Source organism: Vanessa cardui, chromosome 17 (genome assembly GCF_905220365.1).
Source record: "Vanessa cardui chromosome 17, ilVanCard2.1, whole genome shotgun sequence".
Classification (NCBI taxonomy): domain Eukaryota; kingdom Metazoa; phylum Arthropoda; class Insecta; order Lepidoptera; family Nymphalidae; genus Vanessa; species Vanessa cardui.
This window is the reverse complement of record NC_061139.1, coordinates 9,654,883-9,674,781: the sequence shown is the minus strand read 5'-3', so window position 1 is coordinate 9,674,781 and position 19,899 is coordinate 9,654,883. Positions and strand designations below refer to the sequence as shown.

At 29.9% G+C, this 19,899-nt stretch overlaps 1 protein-coding gene across 5 annotated transcripts in view; it reads right to left on the bottom strand.

Annotated features, from left to right (window-relative positions):
* Positions 1-17,678, bottom strand: part of LOC124536632 (NAD kinase-like) — a 44,900-nt gene extending 27,222 nt beyond the window's left edge. For 3 of the 5 annotated variants that reach the window (XR_006966894.1, XM_047113149.1, XM_047113150.1), the window contains exon 1: positions 7,807-8,087. Coding sequence is in view for 4 of the 5 variants with exons in the window: in XM_047113149.1 (XP_046969105.1) it covers positions 7,807-8,000 (194 nt within the window). In the remaining variant the exon portion in view is untranslated. Of the gene's footprint in view, positions 1-7,806; positions 8,088-13,942; positions 14,225-15,236; positions 15,372-17,501 lie in introns of those variants that run through there. The other 2 variants (XM_047113151.1, XM_047113154.1) reach the window with 2 other exon arrangements.
* Positions 17,679-19,899: the final 2,221 nt, after the last annotated feature.

The window sequence follows — 19,899 nt, the reverse complement described above, 5'->3', positions numbered from 1 at the left end:
TTCGATAAGAGCGTTTGTTTATATCTCATGTATCGACAAATATAAATGTACGTATTTGAACCGTTTCGTCCTAGTGAAGTTACCATTTATACACAATGAGACCATTTGTAACTTCTAAATTGTATCTTATATTATCTAAATTAATATTATAAATGTGAAAGTAACTCTGTTTTTCTGTCTGTAGCTTTTCACGACCAAACCGCCGAAGCGGATTTCATGAAATTTGGTATGAAGCAAACTTGAACTCCAAGAAAGGACTACTTTTCTGCCTAACACATGACAACCAACACCCTAAAACTGGCGAAGCTGCGAACGACTACTAGTATTCTACAAAATCTAGTGATTTATGAACTTGATTTGTCTACAAGATATACAGCGCAACACGTAAAATACTTCAAATATTATCGAAAATAAACTTTGTAGATCTCACAGCAAATTTATTTAAATCCATAATTCTTTTGTTAAATTACTTACTTATAGACAGTCCGTCTGATGGTACCGTCAAACTTCCATGATTATTATTATTATCCAAACAGACCCTTTGCAACGATATCAAGTTTCATTGTTCAATGCAAATGTCATAAAGACGTACCAACTAATTAATTAGTTTTATAAATTATAATATATTCAGTCTTCGTGACGATAATATTCTGCAATTATGAATGATCTCGGTGATCATCCCATAACCAGTGTAAACTAACTTGAGCGTTATATAAGGTACGTACTAGAACTATTATCGCCTGTTATTATATAATAAGCATGCACTCTTTCACGTGTAGATCAAAGGGTTATTAAAATAAAAAGCATATCTAATTGTATCGATAAATTCTACCTATTAATTGACACGTTTACGTTCCGTGTACTTTTTGTTTTTGATATTATTGTATTTACTACACATGGAAATATAAAATATCCACTATAGTGAAAACCGTGTTTCAATACTCAAGTTTTTAATGTAAAGAGCCGAGTATTGCATATGAAATATACACAATGACATGTGTATTTCCGTATCGAGTTAAACTAAACAGTTTTTCTGTCAAGTAACTCCCAAATTTTGGAAGGTGACAAGGTTAACATTGACGAAGGTAAACCCTTGTGTCTGGCCAAGCGCATAATACTTCTATAAATTTTGGTGTCATTTGTCGTTCTTTCATCGTGATTGAAGTTCTATTGTTTGAGTAATACGCAAAAACTGATTCTGCACAATCTGTGCCTTGCGTTGTTGGCATGCATTGGCTTCTCTTTGAGATTGACCAGCGTCTTTAATATAGTCTCCAGAACTTCCCTCACCTTCCTATATCCTGTATCTTTTGAATTATCATCTTAGTTCCATTAAATTGAGTCATGAAAATGTATAAAAAAAATTTGGACTCATTTTAGTTTATATCGGATTCCCACAGTCATATCATTTTTATCAATCTACTAATTTTAGTTTTATTTTGTAATTGTAAACTCTTGCCTGTCTACCTTTCACTGTTCTGTCTATTATCACTCTTCTGGGTATGCTGGAAGAAATCTCTTATAGGGATAAGCGTACCTTTACTTTTTGGTTTCCTGTGACTTATATATTTATCTCTGTACTGTATCTGGCAAATTTTAATAAACTGTTAAATAATAATAAATAAATACTGAAAATTATACATGAGTAATACAGTAATTTTAACAATTTTCATGGTGCAATAATAGTCAAATATAATCTATTGATCTCGAACAGATATACCAGCATCAAGATTACGATTCACATGATATGATACAATTTATATGATTGAAATAAATAGTTATGAAATCTATTTTAAATTACTTTATTCAAATTAAAAGAAAAGCAATGAAATCGACTGAGCAAAACAAAACTTAATCAAGTGAGCAAGTGATTTTATCCAAAGTGAATGACTGAAAATAAGTATGTTATTGATATAAAGAAACTGTTATTGTTTGTATAAGAAAGTATTAAGTATTATTGATATAGAGAAAACAGACAATGCGGGTTAATATCAAAGATCAATGATACGAATAAAATTCATCCTGTCATCGTATTGGCTATACCAAAATATATTACTTTCTATTTCGAGAATCGCGTTATCATATCGCGTCGATATTTGATAAGATGCAATTTGATTTTGTGTTGTTCATTGTTTACTCATACATTTCATAATTACAATATTTATTGTTATGTATATTAACATCAAAATCGCATTAGCATTACTTGCGAAAAAGGATTATACGTAAGGAAAATTTGTCAAAAGTCTTGCGATAAAATATATGAGCTTAAATTCGTTGAATTTTATTATTTGTCCGTATGCATTATGTTAAACTAAAATCGAATTTGAACAGATTGGAAATTCAATTAAAAAATTGACCCATAATTAGCATTAAGTGAACTTTTATAAAACGTTGTTATATAAACAGGAGAACTGCTGTTTCTCTTGTTGGTTTCTGGATTTCATATTCCGAACTGGCGTCAACTTAACGTTTAATAAAGTTAAAAAATGTCGATTAAAAATCATTTTATGTGCCCACTTTATCTTTGACAAAATATCTACAACAGTAGGTACGCAAATACAAATTTAACAATTTTATATGAGATTTTGAAATTGTCTATGTAGTCATTTTTACTTAATCCATTACTTAGAACGATAATTATTATCATTAGAGTTTTATAAATTATTACAAAGAAATAGTTATTAAATATTTAAAAGCTATATTTCCACGGAATTGTTTTCTAGGTACAATTTAAATATGTAAGTACCTGGGTTACCGTGACAACGTAACCATACACACACTATAGAGCTCAAGGATGGAGAAAATAGTACCTACAATAATAGAAACTAAGTCATTTTGAATATCGAATTGTTTCAACAATAAAAAAAAACGTAACTGATCACGAAGGAATAAGAACTCATTATATTTAAAATAAATATTTATAACTTCATTATTTTTTTTTATATTCTATTAATTAAAGTTATAAAAAAATAGTTTTTAATTATAATGGTATTATAAAACTGGCTGTATTTAAATCTTTGAATATTATATGTTTAATTTTTTATTCGTTTTTTTTTTTAATTTATTTTAATGTTTGTAGGTAAAACCTGTGACGATGAGCGGAAAAACCTTACACTTAACGCTTCGTTGTTATATATTCTCACGTTAAAGGCAACAATTTACATCCTGTAATTGATAGTTTAATTATATATAGCTAGAAAATATGTTAACAATACTTCAAGTGGTTTTCTTACTGAACTCACGGTATCAATGTTTAAACAATAAAATGTATTTATATCAATCAAAGATATTCTAATAAACAGATATGTTATACCCATACTAAACAACAGAAAAAAGTGTGCCCCGCCGGGGACCGTTTATTTTACATTTCGTTACAAGTAAAAAGGATAGCTTGATAAAAACAATAAGTAAAAGGAATAACTCGATGTTTTAATTACGCAAAACGTATTACTACATAATTATGATGTATTTTAACTAATTACTGGCATAATTATGATGAAAACGACTAAAGGCAAACGTCCCAATTAGGACGTTTTCTAGTCTTCACTTTTTGCGCGTTAATGACATATCTGTTTACTAGAACATCATTGATATCAATAATATTTTTCGTTCGCTTGATCTGGAGGGAGGGAGGGGTGAGGGGCAGATGGTTGGATCCTTAGATTTCTGTGCGTTGATTGGTTAAGTAATAAAGACGTGACATTGTAACAAACAATTGTCGAATTCATACTATTGATTGGACTGATTCTTGATTGACATTCAGACATACATACTTACATTGATAACGGCGAACAGCTGATGATGATAGATATTAAAGCGCACAAACTTGTTCATCTTGATGGCTTGATTCTACTCGAGGGGAATGAGTACAGGACCAGACCCAGGACTTTAAATGAACTTGAGACTGTAGAACTCCTTTACCTTTGATTGGTTCGAACTACCTTATTAAATTGTTACTTGATGGTAAGACATTATAGAAGTTTGTCTGGATATGTATCACGTATTCTAGCTCTCCTGTTACCACTAATAGTTATTGCTGTTGTGTTCCGGTTTGAGAAGTTCATTCAGCAAGTCAACAGGCACAAGAGACATAAACACCCAAGTTCCCAGGATTGGTGCCGCGTAAGCGATATAAAGAACGCTTAAGAAACAAGAAAGTTGTCTTGGGTCTGGATGTTTATGGTGCCGTCGTTACTTCTGATTTTCCATAACACAAGTGCTTTAGCTACTTACTTTGGGATCAGAGTAACGTATGTGTTGTTGTCTCATATTATATGTATATTTATTTATATTTACAATCATCGATTAAGATTGCTTCGCCATCTCTCTGTCTCTTCTCTACCTACTTATAATATTGTCTTTGCGATGACTTGATAGTATGTTAAGAAAAAACAAATCAATATACCGGAATAAAGTTTTTATCAAATGGATAGAGTTAAACATTTGCGCTTATGCGTTCACTTATGAATGAAGAGGGCGTAGAGTTACGATAAAAAAATATATGGCTATTGGGATTCATACTAAATTTCTTCAAATTCGGTTGAATGTTTTAAACGTGAAAGCTTAACAGGTAAAGAGACAGCTAAAATTATTTTCACATTAATAAAACTAGTACAGATAAACTGTGCCCGAGACCTGCATGTTTAATTTTAACAAAAAAACTATTGTTGTACAGGAGTACAACAATAGTTTTTTTGTTAAAATAGTTATGAATAAGGATATCCTATGAGCTTTCTGCCAGTGAATGTTCCATAAAAATCGATTCAACAGTTCCAGAAATTTGCCGGAACAAACAGACAGAGAGACACACAAATATTTTAAAAAATGGCATATGCATTGTATGTATAATGCATATGTATGCATTAAATAAAAAGCGGTAATTTAATATTGTAATATACACTCAACAGACCACACATTTTTATTTAAGTTTTAATTAATGTTTCTGTATATAATCTATGTATATGTTTTCTTTCTTGTTCATTATTCTACTTTCATCGTTTACTTAAATACATTTTCCTCATACCAGCTTGCTAATATCTCTGTTTATATTCCCTCGTTAAAATCAGGTTTGCATGCGGTGACCACTTTGAAACCACCGTGTCCTGTTGTATATCCTTGAAGTTTGCTTCCACATGCCTGTGACTACACTTCTTATATTATTTTTGTTCAATGCAAAGTAGGTGAATTAACTGCACCTGTCTTGTTATATATGAGGAAATACAAAGATGTATCTCGTTCTTCACTTATGCTTGTAAATCGATTTTTTTTTACTTGATATTTAGTGTTACCAAGAAAAAACTTAAAAAACACTTGATAATTTTTTTTATACTTAATTTTCAATTACGGTTATATTTTGACCACTATTCGAACAATTGTAATAATTGATTTACTACACGTATTTTACGAATAGTATATTTTGTAACCTAACCTAACCTAACTATTTTGTCTTTGGTAGTGCTTTTTTACAAGTCCATTATTCATATATCTTAAATCTAAATAAATTCGTACGTTTGTATCTTAACATAGGAGTTAAGATATACTAAAACTCAAACTCAAATAACTTTATTCAATATAGAAGCATTACACTTTCTTATTGATGGTCAATTGAAACGCTACCACCGGTTCGGAAAAGAAAATACCCTGACCTGAGAAGAACCGGCGAAAGAAACTCAGCGGGGTAAAAGTATTGAGGTACTCTATAAAATTTATTCAAAATTTATTTCTTGAAGAATTTCTATTACATAACTTGTCAAGGCAAAGAGTGAATTGATTACATATTGTTTAACATTAACATTCGTTTTTCAACATCACCTAGCTAATCCGTTCACGTAGATCGTGTCACTCAACGAACGATCTGACGAGAATGACGAATTAGACAGATCTACTTAGATAAAATCTAAATTTGAAATAATCAAACTGTACAACGATGTTGCCGGGTCAAAAAATGTAAGTCAAACTCGGCGAACTATTGTGCTACGAAGTTTGTTCTAAATATGTATACGAATATTATAAATGCGAATTTAACTCTGTCTGTCTTCTGTCTGATGTTCTTAAACTAAATTTTATGATATTTCGTATTAATGAAGCTGAAACTTCTAGACAGAATATATACTTTTTATGCCTAACATTATCATCCAGCGAAAACAATAAAACAATATTAATAACACTTCAAATTTAACGTAATTACTTAATACGTCATGAATAATGTTTAAAATGGAAAATTAAAAATCTTTTTAAAAAAATAATATCATTGACGGATCAATTGTTGAATTAAAAAAAAAAAAAACAATCATTAAAACTATAACAAGATAACATTACGTACATATTCAAACAACCGCTGAGGTCAAGGAATCAACGCTCGAGGGCCTATCTGGGTCGGTTCTCGACGAAATAGGCCGAGTGAAAAGCGACAAGTCTAGCGACGTTAACGAGATGGCAAACTAGATATACCAATTTATGGTAAGAATTTAAAACGAGACTAACGATTGCGGCTGTACAAGTACAAGAGAAAGGTGACCGAGACTATTAAGTCTACATGATTTTAGCATTACTTCCTGACAACAGACGACGCAAGTCATAAGGGTAATGCACTTTTTTATGTTTTATTACGTTTTACATCTAAAACTACCAACGATGTACTATAGATAAAAGATATTGCATTACAAGAAATAAAATAGAAGTAACACATTCATTTTGTATAGATATATTGGACCCAATTTGCAGATTTACATTTAAACAACATTTAAATAACTACAGTTGTAGTTATAACTGATTTTGCCTATATATTTTTGGCTCGTATTATTGGTACGTAAATAAAAAATATACCTACTTTATTCAAATAAGCTCTTACATAGTACCAAGTAATAGCGATCAAGAAATATACGGTAACAGTTGCTCTACAATATATCAATATGTCATATACCGGTAAATCTACTATACTTAACCTTGACTAAAGAAATTCGATCAGATTTCATAAATCTTAATTATCAAAAACTTTTGTTTAAGTTAGCCCTTTAAAACTTATTGGTATGTACGTTGCTTTTTTTCGAACGCGTTAAAGTCGGGATGATAACTACAGCCAGCAATATTTTATATCATTTACTGAAAAGGTTTTATATGTATTATATTCCTATTTCAGGATGACATTTTATTGTAATATAATCATTTATGTATTATTGGATCGGGATCAAGTGCTTGGAGTGACTATAAATCAGGTAATTAAGAACAAAGGTTTCAACTATAAGGGGCAGTATTTTATGGATATCGTTAGTCCGAAATGGATACATTTAGAGAGTTTGCGATGCCTAATTTTAGAACTGGCCAGAGCTGTAGTCAGTCTTACAAAGCCATGATTAGGGTCAACAACCGACTATTACAACCTGACACTGAAATCCAATTATCTCCGTCCCAGTAAATAAATCCTCATTATACGATTTCCACAGACTATAATTTGTATCAATCTGCCAAATCGATGTTAATTTCAAATGCATAGAGCATTGTATTAGTCAAACAATATTTCTTGCAATTGCTTTGTAATTTAAATATAATTAAAATTTTAATGCGATAATAATTAACGTAATTTGCTAAGAATTGTATTATATTCGTCTTAATATGTTACATGAAATAATTAAAGACTCGACAAAAAATATCTGTAATACAAAAAGATTATTATAAAAACAATCTGGAAACTGACTTCAAGCTTCTGGAAAATCGCTGTCAAATGTAAGGAGAAGATCAGACAATATGTAAATTATGATTTTTAACATAATTAAAAATATACTACGTTTAGTAATTGTTGACACTTACGGCCACGTGCCGGAGCGTCTTTGCCGGTGAGACCGAACTTGTGTATCTGGGAGAGCATGAAGCAGAGCTTGCGGTATAAGACTCTTCGATGATCTACGTCGGAATCTGTACTCTGATCTCTCTGCAGGCTTACAGCTTCTTAGCGTTGACAGTTCTTCAGCAGATCCACACCATAACGAGTCAATTGACAGCATTGTTCCAACGCAAACGAAATCTTTACCACATCACAAAAAAAACCTTAAAATCCACTGTCTTCTTACACTGTTACGTCTACTACTTCCTCACAACTTCAAACTCAGTACATAACTTTAGAACACTTATATTCTTTGAAAAAAAAAAACCAATCAACTTATTAAGTATAATTTTACACGAATTTACTTTAAAATATGAACGTTTCGGTACGACCTTCTGCGCGGAATCGTAGATATTGCAAAATATTACACACGTGAAGTCTATTCGACTAGATTGTTTAATATTGCAATGGGGACTTGCGAATTGCGAGTGAAACGAAAACGGCGAGCCGGGATCCGCGCGCGTGAAGCCGCCACTGAGGAGAATCACTGACTGACGGCCTCAGTAGGTACTGAGCGCATGCCGGCAAAACATGCAAGATACAACGCATGTCCTATACGACACAAAATATAATCTCAATCAAAAGCTGTACATTATATATCTGTATAAACAGAGAAAAGTTTATCGTACAGCCAATAAAGGTTATTTATTGACTTATATTACTAGAAGAAACCAAAAAACAAATGGGTAATGTCGAGATTTTTTTGTTTTAAATTATTTTCCAAAGAATTTAAAGACATTAAAACAGAAAAAAATAATTAACGCCAGCAACTTTGTTATCACAAATGTATGTTAATTAATTATTACTATAATGTATATTTTAACAATGTTTTAGTCAAGGCTAGTATGTTTTTAAGTGAAAAATTAGATCAGGCACATCATTATTCAGCCAAAGTGAATTTAAAGTAACGAAAGTTTTTATGAAACTGAAATATCCAATGGCAAAACGAAAGTGATATCTTAACAAGTTTGGAACACGCAAAACCACTCGCTAAGAACTAATTGTAATTAAAAACCATTGTCCTGGATTCGAATTAAGTGAAAGTTCTGTATTTATTGCTCAGAGTGTATAACAATGGAATTAGTGACGCTATTAATTTAAACAGTAGACAAAGATATCGCTATAATCATTCAAATTCTTCTAATATTTATTAGAAGAATATGAGTTATTAGTAATTTATCTTTAATGATCTATCTGCAAATGCTAGTCCTGGGTTTAAATAGGTCGGCAAACAAAACAACATTAATAAAAATAAAAAAACCGAAAAAATAACACAAACGCGAAAGTTTCTATGTTAACAGACCATAAAAGAAATTATCCTCCACCTTTGTGTTCCCTCAGGGACCTCAGACCTAAGCGAGGTTTAAGAGGAGTATCTCCATCCTCCACAAGACATCGGCTACAGTGACCATTTACCAACGAGTGACCTATTTTCTTGCCTGCATTGTGAGGCAATAAAATATAATTACGTATTGTTAATAATTGGACGCTATGCGAAGCAACAGTCAGATAGGCTACGGCGCTTATTCACCATGCTGTTAAAAGGCAGGTTGGTGGATAGCGTAAACATTTCTCAGATTTTCATCGATGTTTTGCTTCACGTTACAGATAAATTATAAACACATTTATAAGCACGTAAACACCCATTATGTTCAAAAATTTCATTGTTAAATTATAACGGATTTCCGAAATCGCTATTCCTTTTTAAATAACTTTATACATTGTGATTGTGCTGTAAAACTTTTTTAATTAATTTGATTAATGGGATAAATTTACAAATTTGTTTGTTTAAAAGAATATTAATAATCATATTTGAGTTAGACAAAGGTTATCTCTACACGTAAACGGAATTATTTTTAAACGTTTTAATTTCTCATCGATTATAATTTATACAAACATAATAAATCGGACGGGATAAGAACTTAGTTGTATAAATTCCCGTAACTAATACATTCTCTCAGACTCAGACCGAGTCTTTGGAGAGTTAAGTTTTCACCTTCTGGTTGCACGAATAGTGATAGGAAATTATTTTAGTGTGATTCGATTTACGAATAGTTGCAAATTTTCAAATCGATAATATTAAAAGTAATTAACGTCAAAAACTAATTACTTCGACTTTTTTCAAAGAGCCTTTAAAATTTAATTAAAGAAACACATTGTGAAAACAAGAGATAACCAAGTATCTTCAAAGTATAAGCATATCGTTGTATATGTATATGTTCTCCTAATCTCACAACCCGTTATATAAAATATTATAACATAGTCTTGTGTCAAGGTCTAAATTAATTATATAAAATTTCCTAATCTATATAACTTTCAAGGATCCTATTAATATAACATATTTAATATTTTTGTTACTTTGTAATATATAACACTTAATATTATGTTTCAAAATTTGATATTCTAGTGGCGATCGTTGCTAAAAGAATAGTCAAATGCGATGGAAATATTGTAGCACTATAAAGTGTGAACATAAATAGATGAACTTATCTTTTAAATTCTCTCTCTTATAATCTGGATGTAGCAATTCGATACGGCCGGACAGTTTAACCCCAAGACCAAGGGCTTTTATGTGCTGAGCGAAGTACATGAAATTAACACTTACAACATCTAAACTTAGGATTGATACCAGTTTATTTTAGTAGTCGAATCCAGGGTTTTTACCTCGGTATTCACTTGAAATCTGCAGCTTTATGAGCTAGTCAATAAACCAAGAACGAAGTCAGCAATTATATATGTAGTTATCAGCGAGACAAAATTTAGACGAATCCTATAAAAATGATAAGGTAGATAGTTGTATAACTGCTTTTTTATTTTCGAGTTTCGTAAAAACTATGCAATAATCTAATAACTACCATTTCATATACTATTACAATGTAAAATGAGTTTGCCACATAGTACATGTTGTCATTATGCCTTATTTACTATTAAATAGTAGTTATTTTTTACCCAATTCAGTAGAAAATCGCTTACACGTGACTGGCCAAATTACATATACTTTAAGGCTTAAAATGAGTAACACAAGTTCGTGCACTAATTACATCTAGGTATTCATTGATAGCGATAAAGTAGCTAGCCATTAGTAAATTTAAAAATGGATATTCATTAAGTTCGTTTGTAGAGATGTATCCTTTTCTATGCTATGACCTAATAATAATATTCGGGTACCACCCACTCGTCATTATTACTCTCGATTATTGTCGTTCACTTAAAGTGATTGTTGGTGGTAGGGCTTTGTGCAAGCCCGTCTGGGTAGGTACCACCCACTCATCAGTTATTCTACTGCCAAATAACAGTACTCAGTATTGTTGTGTTCCGGTTTAAAGGGTGAGTGAGCCAGTGTAACTACAGGCACAAAGGACATAACTTCTTAGTTCCCAAGGTTGTTGGCACACTGACGATGTAAGGAATAGTTAATATTTCTTACAGCGTCATTGTCTATGGGTGATGGTGACCACTTACCATCAGGTAAGTAAAAAAAATGGTGGTGAGTTCATGGATTTACAAGCACAGGAACACTTTAGATACCATTGTGAGCAACGATTTAATTTAAGGAGTTCTTTGTACTTCAAATGTATCTAAATATTTACCAGTTCATTCTGACTGTCAATCGAAATTTTGTCAAAATATTATTCTGATTGCGAATACAACAAAATCACACTCAGCGCTGGCTTGTCGAGTATAATAAGAGTAACTTAAGACATATGACTGACTTTTAAGAAAATATATAGACGCTTTTTGCGGCATTAAGCAGACCTAATTTAATGTCTCCCTAGGTTAAAGGTGTATTTGTATTTTGTAATAATTATTAACATAGTCAATAATCCACCAAATATAAGACCAACATATTCTTGTGCTTATAAATACTCTGACTCACTGAACATCGAAATTGGAACAGTAATGCATAAATTAACATTTTCCAGTTTATTGACTGATAAGTGGGCGGAACCCTTAATATTAACAGTCTTTATAAATAAAAAAAAAAAAAAAAGCAAGACAGGCTGTGTGACAAATGTTTTTTTTTTTTGTGTGATTATGAGCATTAATGTAATCAATAAAAAGAACTGGAAAAAATCGAAAAATAATTACAAATTATATGCAGAATATTTTCCTTAAATTATCAACAATAGTTAAAGTCGAAATTGAACTACTTGGAGAACTAAATGAAATCGGGCACGATCGCCGGATAATGTGTACATTACTTGGAAGCAATTAAAAATGTAGTAGACGACATCCATACAGTACGTTGTACCTTTAAATTAAGCCTGTAGGTCATGGGGGTCATTGTCCTGAAAGTAGTTCTCTACAGAACATTTTTGACTGAATATAAATAAAATCAAACAACAGAATTACGTTTTCAGATCTCATGTGAAACAGTATATATTTTTGATTAATAAATTCGACAACAATTATATTTAAAGACAATATGAGTTTTAAGGCCATCATAGAAAAATTTATATGCAATATAAATGTATAAGTCAGTACACTGTCTCAATTCAAGCTTCAGAATTATTAGAAATGTTTTGTTTGTGATTGATGGAGCACTTTTATAACCAAATATGTGACTATAAAAACACACGGTACAAACAATTGTTTTAGTAAATGTGTTTGCGATATCAGACAAAATATTGTTTTCAATTACAATATTTGATAATTAATATATCTTACATTGTTTTAGGGTTATTTTAATAGTAATTGCAAAAATATATGAAATTTAATAAATGTAATATAAAAATGTAGAGATGTTTTAAGTTGTATATGAAATTACTCGAAATGTATTTTAAATATTGGATTTAATGTTTTTTACTATCTATTGAATCCAAATCTAAAATTAAATGTAAAATATGCTTTATTCAAATAGACAATTTTGAATCTTCTATTACAGTGTTAAATTAAATATAAAGCTATCATCAGTTCAGAAAGAAGAGTCAAGCGAAAACATCAGACAAGCCTCATGAGGTACCATAATCATAAAAAAATATTACAAATTGTACCCAAAGTCTCTTAGGCCTATTCTTAATAATATAGTAGAAATTAAATACAATATTAAAATATATTATTTTTTAATAATTGATTATTTATCAAACTTATATTATATATGAGTAAGGCTGATGTATATGTGATGTATGAGTATTGTATGATCAGTAGCAAATGGCAAAATTTACCAATGTTGGGTCAATTATGAACCTTGTACACCAGTTAAAGGACATATTTAAGAGATCACTAAGAAGAGGCAACTTTTGTCCAAGAATAAAACAAATTTAACAACTAAATAATTGAAATAATGAATTAAGTATAATTTATTTGTATGTGTTGATGTTAAGTTTTTTAAAGAAATATTAATATGTTGATCTTTAAATGTTATCTTTTGAAAATTGGTTTATTGAAGTAGTATAAGTAGATACATACATAAATGTGATTATGATCATAAGTGCCATGACAAGAGCAAATTATTTGTATTTCAACTTAGCGCTAATGACTTTTTTTTTCTATCTAACATTCTGACAATCAACAACAATATCAGATATAACTATAAAAAAAAAATAAGCTAGCATACTCACAGTTATATTCCAAAAATAAAAATAAACACACTACTATAACAATTTCTCAAAAGTGTTAATTTATTTTAAAACCTTTTATATGCTAATTTCATATGTAATTTTATTTCTCGTAATATTTATTTTATACAAAATATATTCATCATAATCACACATTTATAAAAAAAAATAGTTCATCAGATGTGTAAATAGGGTGTAGTAGATTTTATGTTGGGTTCTAATTATGTTTTAACACAATTGCCTGTATAACAATAATAAAAAAAATATATATTTTTCGCAATTACGAACTCAATTATTTTTTTTTAATTTGCATGGCGTACATCATTTCATAAAATATTATATCATTTTAAGAATGATACAGTGATATTTTTTTGTGTGTTTATTTAACGTTTTACGTGAAATTAGTTAATGTAAACAAAAGTTACATGAGCAAAGAATGTACGAAGACATGATCAGTAAATTGTTTTGTGGATTCAGACGGTTAAGAAATGAAAAAAATACATACGTTTCTTCTTCTTCTTCATCGGTTTCCTTGCTTGTAGTCGGAAATTTTGCTTTGTTTTTGCTATCCATCTTCATAACACTTATTAATTATTATTCGCCATTTTAATATCGTACTCATTTAACTGACATAACCTCGTTCAACCGTCTATTACAATAATGTTATAAACACATTTATTATACATAATATTTCTTTGAATTGTATTTACCTATAAAATGTATAATAGAGGTTAGAATTTACAGGACCCACTAAGAAATATAATTGTCAAGTGTCAACGGTCGCTCTTACTGTCAACGTCATAAACCTTGTCAAATGCCACATACGGATGTACTAAATATACGTGAAAGGATATGAATCTTAAATAATATAAGCGCCCATGACAAAAAAACAATTGAAATATATAGATACCATTTTGAAATGAAAAGTTAGGATGTTGAGAAAAATGATATATTTTATAAAAAATAACTCAATTTGAAAGTTAGATAGTTAAGTAGATAGATGCTAAATTGTTGAGAAATTAATAATAAAAAGCTTTAAACCATTTATAAAACTTAGGGATAGTAGTAATACCTACTGACGGTAGCAATTATTAAGCCTTGCTTACATGACTCATTAATATTACCATGTAAGTATGCAGCAGTGAGGCAAATTATTACACATTGCGGAGTACGCTTAAAAACGTTTTAGAAAATTTTTAGTTGTAATGATCAGACCCCTCTTTTCCATTGGGCACTTAGGCCCCGCGATCGATAAGGCTTCCTCAGATCAAATAAATAAGTATAATATAATTATGTGATCAAATCATATTCCTATTATGCCCAGGGCCTCCAATAGTTTAAAGACGGTACTGATAATGACGGACACATTTTTAAGTAAATTTCAAACAACATATTATACTTGAAAGCACATTGTTCGCAAGTAATCAAAGATTCTTTAAAAACAACGCAACGCAACTGTGACAAACCACTTTGCTTTTCATACTAAAAATATCGTGGTTTAGTATAATAGTAGTTACTAGTAGTGGGACGGATAAGCAGAAGTTAAACATAATAATTAGGTATTAACTAATTTGTGTACAAAGTTCACAATGACTCTAAAGAAGTTTCAATTCAAAAAATATTCAAGTACCCTTCTATTAGATGCTATTTTCGTTACATAAGTGATTTATTAATTTTATATAGCTGTTATAAGTTATCGGCTTAATTCGTAACTTCTAAATTTAATTTTAAAATTTATTCGATTTTTGTAATCTTAATAAGTAAAAATCTTAGTAATTATATGTAATTACCTCACTCACCTGAAAGTATTTAGTTTGTCGATTACTGATGACAGGGGATTTTTTCTTAACGGACCTGGCGATCCTCCAGGAGAGTTTTCTCTGGACTCGGCCGCCAAGGCACGAGCCAGAGCCAAATCTTGTTCGTTTAACATTCTAAAAAAAAAAAAGGAAAACATATTTGAGAAAAAAAAAGAAAATACTAACCCGAAATACTTTCAAGTTATGTAACATATACTTATAAGTATCATCATTAATTATATACGTTTGGTTTGTGTATCTAACGATATAAATTAAAATCTATATTAAGTAAATCGTAAAATGTACCTAATCTTAAAAACGACACAACATAGTTACTAGCGTAATTCTAACTAAATACTCTTTGCGTAGTGATTAACTCAAGAGTGCGAAAAATATAGGTAATTTTGTTCAAACACGGAAGTTTTGTTGAAAGAAAATCACGTTTTTTCCATATTTGCTTATAATGACTCAATATGTATATGAATTTTAGCGTTCTGTTTACTTAAATAAAATTTCACCTTAACGCTGAAATAGCTGTCTATAACAATTAGAATAATTGCACAAAATTCGTACTACACGGGTGTCACATCGAACGAATGAACTACAGAAATCTCTATTATATTTCCGTAAAATGGACTTTAAAGCATTTCTGTGTCCTAGGATCTAGGTCAAGGACTTTACAGAGTAACCGCGACATTTAATTAAATCTCACCTATAAAAAAGAGAAGTTGAATTAAATATTATTACTACCCAAGTTTTTATATGTCGATAATATACAATAATAATTGGATGCAAATTACTACGTTACTGCTATATGTTCGAATCAATACAAGTTTAACTAACTACAACCTATACTTTTACGTTTCGTAATGATGAAGAATTAATTGATATTGGACCTCTTTTCTCCAATGTCAAAATACTGAACGACGTGTTCGTTGTCAAGATAACGTATACTTTCAAATAATACTTGTTACTTGGTAATAGATGTGAAGTTGTATTAGCAGCCGTCGGAACACATTTGTAAAAATTATTGGGATCTCGTTCTCAGCCCAAGGCGAACGCGTTCGAAACGTCGCTGTAATCACGAAATGAGAGCAACATGTGCAGGGCAAATGTTTGAGATCACGACAGAGCACATTATATTATTGTGTAGGTACTTATTACCTAATATACATTGTAGCAACTCTATAACTCACAATTACCTATATAATTGCTAGTTAAACAACTATGAAAATAAAATTTCTATAACGACTCATGATATTTCTTTTTACCTACATTTAATTCTGGATTATCGTTTTTTCAAAACATTAAAATAATATTATGTTACTTATTTCTATAGATTTAGTTAACATATAATTTTTTGCTCTTATGTTAACATAAAACTTAAGTGTTTTAGCAACGTTAAGTTAAAAAACTTGAATGAAATCAGTTTAATATATGTAGTATGGATATTAAAATTCATTTTTTAAACATTCTGTGAAATTAACATAATAAAAATAGCTTATGCACACATTTTTATGGGACTGACGTACCAGTGTTGGACAAAAGTCCCAAAATAAAATAAGATAAAAAAAATTGCTTATGATTTTATTTATTAATCGATTTTTAGTTTTTTCAGACTGTAGACGCAAAACAGAAATTTAATTCATAGTTTTGGATTCCAATAAAATTCGTCAAAGAATAAGCAGAATATGTAGATTAAACATATTCAGATATATCATACATGTATTTTTAACATATGTATTTATGGTACATTATGGTCGAAAATTTTAAAGTCTCTTTTATTTGTTTATCAATAAATTTCAAATATTTGATTGATATTTTATTTTATTAAAAATGTCTTAAAAAACAGATGACAAAAATGAATTATATATTGAATTATAAATTTTCAGACCGGATATCTTAATTCAATTGTATTTAATGAAAAGACAATATTTCATTAAATTGGTTGAAAAAATAACTTCTTAAGTTGCTTAACAATTTTAATCGTAACCGCTCGTAACTCTTCATTTTCTTAATTCAATGTGGTAAATACACAATTTAAAAACATAGGAATACAATTTAGGTTGTTTTTATATCAATATGTTTAAAAAAAAATTAGAAGCAAAGGCTACCAGACATTTGGTAGGTATAAATTACAAAGATGTAAAATTTATGACAAATCTATTAACATATTTTCCTCTAACCTAAGTTAACAAATCTCAGGTTGAATAAAAACAAGCAATTTTCAGAGATACTAAATTAAATACCATAAACATAACTTACTTTTAAGTGTGCGTATATTTTATAAATGGAACACTATTTGCACTGTACCACATAGCATGAGATATTTATAAAATATTTACTAAAAATAAAAACACATTTTTAAAAATAGAACGTCATGAAGGTAAGCCGGCGTGTGCGCGTGATAGCGATTTGTATGACAATGCGTGAGCATTTTCGCTAGGGGTCGGTGGATTACGATCAGCATCAATGAAATAAGTCACGGTCGTTACGCGAACCTCTCACTTCATCAATGGACGATGGCAAAGCGATTGAGCAATGAAGATATGACTAATATCATATTGCATATATGATACGAAGCAACAAAAATAATTTGTTCAGTTATTCCCAAGTTAATAAGTCAGTTTCGTTCTGTATTACCTACAGTAAAAAAAGCAGAACAATTAATTTTACGCTGGTTACCTGAAAAAGTTGCCTAATCACGCCTTTGGGAATGAAGCTTACTTCGTAGCAAATATCATCAAAATAGATTTAGTCGTTTAATCTTAAAAGCGCAAGTGACAGACAGTCAGAGTTACTTTCGCATTTATAATATCAATATATATGATTTAAAAATTAACCCTGACTTATAATAAATACATTACCTCTACGGTAACTACATTTATTTTTTTTTAGTTTTGGCATTAAGAAGTGCTTATATTTATTCATACTTCGATCAGCAATATAATTTTGGTTTATATTTTTGACCGAAGTATTCACATTAAAGAAACCTTTAAACATATACGTAGGTATTACAAAATTTTAATGCCTATTATGAGAAGAATTGAATACAGATCCTCATGTTTTATCTACTGGGCCATGTTAAATTTAAGGTGTTGTATGCAATTTGTATGAGCTATGATAACTTCACATAATCTTAAAAAAATATTGGCACTGTATATAATGGAGGAAAACGTTAAATCTAATGTTCGTATCTAAAACAATTAGATATTATAGGATTATAATTTGTGTCGAAAATAATCACATTTTTAAAGTCGTAAGCTTTAAAGTTAATCGTCCTACATCTATGTGGCATAGAAAGTTTTTTTTTTTTTTTATTAATAGGTAAGGTAAGCGTCGTTGCTTCGGCGTAAAAAATAATCCAGGTATTCATTCGTCGGATAATCACATAACTTTTTTAATCCTGCTGCTATGAAGTTTAATACTTTTATAGCTTACCTACAGACCACAGAGGGCTATCTATAAATATACAACAACTAAGAAGCTTTTCTAATGTTCTATAAATTCGTGAATAGCAGGAAAGGAATTCTGCCAGGTTAAAAAAATCTAAACGGTGAACGTTTTGTAATTAGTCAAGGAAATTAATTTCGTAGTCCTTTCTTCAAATAAAAATATTACAATACAGGTTTCTAAAAAAATAGTTTATTTTATATAAGCTTTAGAGTATGAAGTTTGTATAGCTCATAAATATATATGTACTATGCATCAATTGTTGGTTACCTGGATGAGATGGCTATGTAGCGATAAGGTCGCCAAAATTGTCCGCCTGTTTTATTTAGACTAAATCTATGTTGTGTTCATTTATTTTCGCTGTGTGGTGTACGATGAAGTATAAAGTACCTAAATATGGTAATCCAAACACTCACTCTGTTCCACTGTACCGTACTGTAGACTGTTCACTGACATAAGTGCGACTTTGCCATTAATTTAGTTCAGGGCGCATACGGCATTATTCATTTAAAAATCGAATCAAAGTATGAACCTAGATATAATCAATTCAGTAGTGGGTAAAAAAAAGACTCTTGTTTTTTTAAGTGATTTTAAACCTAGTGCTTACGACATTTGGGTCATGAGTAAAAAGTATTATCTCATGAGAGAAGTAGTACTGTATACTTAAACAGTTTGCTTAGATGACATAATGAAGATAAATCGCTTTAGACAAATTATTAACATGATTATCTTTGGGTTAGGACTTGTCTCAAACCTTTTTACACAATAGAAGCACAGACACTTAATTATTCATCCTAAAATAAAAAATTTAAGTTTTGCTATCCTAATAGCAGAAAGAAAATAAGACTGATCAGTAAAATTAAAAAATAAAACTTAAGAAAAAACAAGTAAAAGTAAATGAGTAGGTTTTGTGTTTAGATGTTTCTTACTTCGGTTACGTTATGAATAATGAGCCGGACATATAACAACATTTCATTCGACAAGTTTGGCGAAAATATACCAATTTATACCATAAAATATATATTTTTTATTACATAATTTATACGTGTTTTAAAAGCAAATCCTTTATTAAACTGCTTTGGAAATTTTACAGAAGTAAAGGTCCTTAGATAAGTTAATTTTTGACTTTATGTATAAACGTAGAATTAGCATTAAAAAATTTTATATTACCGAATAAGGTTTCATTTATAAATAAAAGACCGTTTTTAAC